Below are 2,798 nucleotides of genomic sequence, written 5' to 3'. Positions count from 1 at the left end.
TTTAAATATATGTCTAAAATTATTAAAATAATATATTGAAATGATTTATAATTTATTTATATATATTATAATTGTATATATTTTTATTTATCATATATTATATATAAATAAAAACATATACATATGTTAATATATAATATATTATAATATATCATACAATATGTATTTAATAATTATATTATTTATATAATAATATATTACACATCATATAATATTTAATATAATATTATATATAATTAATAAATTACATAATTTTAAATGATATAATAAGTGTTTATATATATAGAGAGAGAGAGAGAGAGAGTAATTTATTAATTATATAATAGCTTTTTATATTTATGATGATTTATGATTATAAATTGCATGTACTAACATAGCAAAGTAAAATTAAAATGTGCAATATAGCCACGTCATTATTCATTCATTAATTGTTTTTCTTTCATTATTCATAATTGAAGAGCACTTGATCCCCTTTAACTGTAATCTAAACACCATCATTAATTTACAGTTGAAATAATCAAATGTTTGTTTCTCAGTTAGTCACACGCTTCTGTTTATTCTCATCGGCGAGCTCTTTAATGAACTATTGCTCCTGTTCTTCACGTCTTTGTCCAAATATTAGTGTCTCACGTTACGGTCCGCAGGCTGTGACGGGACGGTTTCTGGGCGTGACGGAGTTAGGAAAATATCCACATGTTATTTGATTATAAAGCGCATTGAATTTAACTCGCTGCGTTTGATATTTGACTATGAGACGCCTGTTAAGAGTTAAAAACGGTCTGTTTCACTTTGTTGTGTTTGTTCGGTGCATTTGACGCACAACGGCGAGTTTGAAATAAACAGGAGATTCTTGGCTCTGCGTGAAGATTTTGAAACAACAAAACAAAGCCAAATGATGTTTTGTGATCCTCAGAGAGACGGCTGGAGGCCGAGAAGATCCTGCTGACTGAACCCGTGTCTGAACTGGGTCACATGGAGTATCATCTGCTCAAGTTCTTCATTCTGCTGTGAGTCCAGAGACGCTCCTTTCCTTCTGCTGCTGTTCAAACGCTTACCGTTTTACACGCAGGATAAATATAAAGCAATTATTCATACAGAAAAAGAGAAACTCTTGACCTCAAAACTCATTCAGGAAGTCATGCATTTTTGTCGTGTGATGTCGCCCTCTTCTGGTTGTTCAGTGGAATCACTCCAAAATTATTTGTTATAAACTAAATTTATACATAATTACCTCATAATATGTCCTGCTAGTCACAACCTCTTAATGAAGTGCTGTATTAGTGTATTAGAAATAATTAATAATAAAATAATTTATTATTATTATTATAAATAATAATGCACTATTATAACTATAATGATTATAAACATATTTATAATAACAATAATAGTAGCAACTAGCAGATTTGTTTACTTGTTTATTCAACTAGAGCAGTTTTTTTTTTTGTCTTCATTTTTATTTGGAATGTCGTTAATAAGAACATAATAAAAATGTCAAATAAATTAATTTGTGTAACATAATAATAATCTAATTAATAATAATTAATCTTAAGTAATTCATTAATCTATATTAATAATAATGTATAATTGTATTTATAATCATTAATAATAGCAATGAGAACCTGCAGATTGGTTTACTTTCTCAAACAAAACATTTTTTGTCTTATTTTTTTAAAGGAAAGTCATTAACAAGAACATAATTAAAGAGTCAAGAATTGTGGATTTTTTTAATAATTATTTTATGTATAATAATAAATTAATAATTAATACAAGAACATAATAAAAGCATCAAATGTCAAAAGAGAATTTGTAATAATTACAAATAATGTGTAATTGTTAATAATGATTAATGGGGTGTTGTTAACAAAAATATAATAAAAGCATAAAGAAATGTCTAATAAATTTGTTATAAATAACAACGAATATTTATATCTATAATATTTAATATTGGTAATGTGAAGTAGCATTTATTTTCTCAGCCAGAGTAGTTTGACTTCTTTAGTCTTAGTTTTTTAACAGAACGGAAGCATCAAAAATGTCAAATAATTAATTTATAATTTTATAAATAATAATGTATATTATTAACTATTTTATTTAGAATAATTAATAATGGCAGTGAGAATTAATTTAGAAATATTACGAATAATAATGTATTGTTCTATTTCTAATAATTGCTAAAAATGGTTAAAATTCTATTTTCTAATAAAAACATCTAAAATGTCAAATATATTCATTTAAAATTTTTATAAATAATATTACAATAAATAATAAATAATTACATGATAAAAATGTCAAATGATTGAATTTATCATTATTATAACGTATACTTTTATATATAATAATAATAGCAAGATTTGTTTACTTTCTCAACCAGAGCAGTTTGACTTCTTTAGTCTAGTTATTTTAATGGAAAGTCATTAACATGCATGTTAACCGCGTGTGTGTTTGTGTTTCAGCATCATTTTGCTCATCATTTCATCGTGTTATCTGGCGTTTCGCGTCTGCAGTCTGGAGCAACAGCTGTCTTTCCTCAACACACAACCGGCGATGAGCACGAGAGAGAGGTACAAACACACACTCATACAGTAATCACTCTTTCTTACATTTACATGACATTTACATTTAGACATTTAGCAGACGCTTCTATCCAAAGCGACTTACAGATGAGGACAATAGAAGCAGTCAAAATCAACAAAAGAGCAATAAAATGTAAGTGTTATAACAAGTCTTGGTTAGCCCAACGCAGTACACGTAGCAAGTTTTTTTTAACATATATATATATACACACACACACACACACA

At 26.7% G+C, this 2,798-nt stretch overlaps 1 protein-coding gene across 2 annotated transcripts in view; it reads left to right on the top strand.

The window, feature by feature from the left end:
• The window catches only part of gramd2ab (GRAM domain containing 2Ab), a 52,560-nt gene that overhangs the window by 47,184 nt on the left and 2,578 nt on the right, over positions 1 to 2,798 (top strand). For both annotated transcript variants that reach the window (XM_016494770.1, XM_016494771.1), the window contains exons 9-10: positions 914 to 1,007; positions 2,454 to 2,561. In XM_016494770.1, coding sequence (XP_016350256.1) covers positions 914 to 1,007; positions 2,454 to 2,561 — 202 coding nt within the window. The remainder of the gene's footprint in view (positions 1 to 913; positions 1,008 to 2,453; positions 2,562 to 2,798) is intronic.

This window comes from Sinocyclocheilus anshuiensis, unplaced genomic scaffold (genome assembly GCF_001515605.1).
Source record: "Sinocyclocheilus anshuiensis isolate Anshui unplaced genomic scaffold, SAMN03320099.WGS_v1.1 scaffold923, whole genome shotgun sequence".
Lineage (NCBI taxonomy): Eukaryota > Metazoa > Chordata > Actinopteri > Cypriniformes > Cyprinidae > Sinocyclocheilus > Sinocyclocheilus anshuiensis.
This window is presented reverse-complemented; position numbering and strand designations above follow the sequence as displayed.